Here is a 2,011-nt window from a genome sequence, read left to right as displayed (position 1 = left end):
ATTTGGCTGCTTGTTCGAATTCGCAATTGCTTCTCAGTCTATTGGCTGCGCATTCTTCTCCTCTTCCATTTGACGCTCTGGATCTCTTCTCATTTCATTTGACTTCTAGAGTAATTATTCGAGAATGGTTTTGTTGCTTTCCTTCCGCTTTTTCATCCTTGAATAGCTTCACCTGCTTTTCTGCGGTCTGCCTACTTCTTTTGTCTCTTGATTGCATGTGAGTATATAATACAGATATGTATTACAGCATAAATCTTCCTAAGTATGTTCTGAAAGATGAACCATAGTTCAAAATCCGATTCCTCAATCATTCTGTTATAGAATAGTAACTGAAGGTATAAAAGCAACAACAGCCATGCTAGTCATGGATGTATCTCCATTTAAAACAGTCTGATCTTATAATGCAGTTGCAGTTAGATTCATTGACTTAGAAAAGTTAAATTGTACAGATAGTTCTAGAATTTCAGTGGAAATAAATACCAGTTGCCGAATACACATAGCAGTGGATATAAGTATACATGTTTAAAAAAAAAAATTGAAAAAAAAATGAAAACAAGGGAAAGGAATCCCCTCGCGCTCAAGTAGCGTTTCTCATCTGCATTCCAATTCTCAGTTCCGTATGCGTTCTCTCAATCCCCATTTATATGCATGTATAAATAATAAATTACAATCACACCTGCCAACATCCGCCAATGTGATTAATCTAAAAGAGAACCATCGATGGTCGCGAGAACAACGAACGATATCTATGCTAGGCGTTTTCAAACGCCCCTTCATTCATAGTCCCACATGTTCGAATATACATACGACTCCATCCCCAGCCCCTCTATTCATAGAGCAACTGACATAACTTCATACATTATTCCCCAAACAATCTCCGCACGCGTCGCAGAACACTATCCTTGTCCGGGTCATACGGGTGGTCTTTACTTGGTATTTCCAGAACGGCGGGGAATGCGTCCGTGAACGAATCCACGCTGTTTCGGATGCGTTCTGCAATCTGTTATTTTTTAATACGAGAGTCAATATTACGGAGCGCAAAGAGGAGTTTAGCGAGTTTTGCGGAAGATATAGCTTCTGCTTCTGTAAAGACGATGGTTTGGCAAAGGGCATAATACATATTGGTTGATTAATAACACGCCAATATCTTTCCGCTCCTGTGTGAAATTGTGAAAGGCTTTTTCAATGGCGGAGGTTTCTGTCTTGGCATCGACGACGACGAAGTTTCGTTGTAAGTCTGGGGGGTCGGTTACGTGCTATTTAAAGGGACAAGAGTACGTGGTCAGCTCACTGGTAAACATTATGGCATTACTACTTTTGGTGGGGTTTCCTGGTGAGTTTGAGAAAAGAATGCGGCCTTGAATCGAGAGAGGAGATGGATGAGGTACTAACGCCAATTCCTGCTAGTAGAAGGCCTGTTACGGAGCTATGACACGACGGGAAAACGGGGGTTAGCTGGTACGTTGGATATGCTGGAATAGATATGGTGGGACACACTCTTCATCCCCTATGACGGCGAGAAATTGGCGATCCTAGTTAAGATGGGGAATGGGGTTAGAATGCGCTATTAGAGTGATGGAACGAGCGGGAGCGGAGCTGAATGCGAACCTTGTATGCACTTGTGGGAGTCGTCATTGTAACTGTGCACTTTCGGGCCCCAGCGCGGCTGGGAGGATTGAATAATGAGGGTTCAACAGATATCTCAAGGTGTCGTGTGAATATTGGAGGGTCTCCCGGACGCACGGATAAAAGAAGAAAAGCTGGTCTTCGAAAGGCGCACTCTGGTGCTTGGATATATCGGAGATTGCTGAAATCGAGACTTGGAAGCTCTGCATTAGTTAATTAGCTAAGTTAACGTAATTGATAAGCAAGTCGGCCACATAAGTGAGTCAGCCACTTTCCTCCCCACTGTACAACAAGAATGCCTTCAAAGTCTCAACTATAAAGAAAAACTAGCAAATTACATTATAAATTATTTCCTATACACATGATTCAAGTCTTCTTCAACCCT

The 2,011-nt window shown here is 42.3% G+C and overlaps 1 protein-coding gene across 1 annotated transcript; it reads right to left on the bottom strand.

Moving 5' to 3' along the window:
- Positions 1-859: 859 nt before the first annotated feature.
- Positions 860-1,635, bottom strand: PAAG_03668 (vacuolar ATP synthase subunit F; the record flags this gene model as incomplete). The annotated part of the gene is made up of 5 exons (XM_002794029.2): positions 860-1,000; positions 1,119-1,256; positions 1,393-1,426; positions 1,498-1,532; positions 1,609-1,635. The coding sequence occupies 5 exons, from the start codon at positions 1,633-1,635 to the stop codon at positions 860-862; spliced, it is 375 nt and encodes a 124-aa protein (XP_002794075.1).
- Between the last annotated feature and the right edge of the window lie 376 nt (positions 1,636-2,011).

The sequence above is a fragment of the Paracoccidioides lutzii genome (genome assembly GCF_000150705.2).
Source record: "Paracoccidioides lutzii Pb01 unplaced genomic scaffold supercont2.9, whole genome shotgun sequence".
Lineage (NCBI taxonomy): Eukaryota > Fungi > Ascomycota > Eurotiomycetes > Onygenales > Ajellomycetaceae > Paracoccidioides > Paracoccidioides lutzii.
This window is presented reverse-complemented; position numbering and strand designations above follow the sequence as displayed.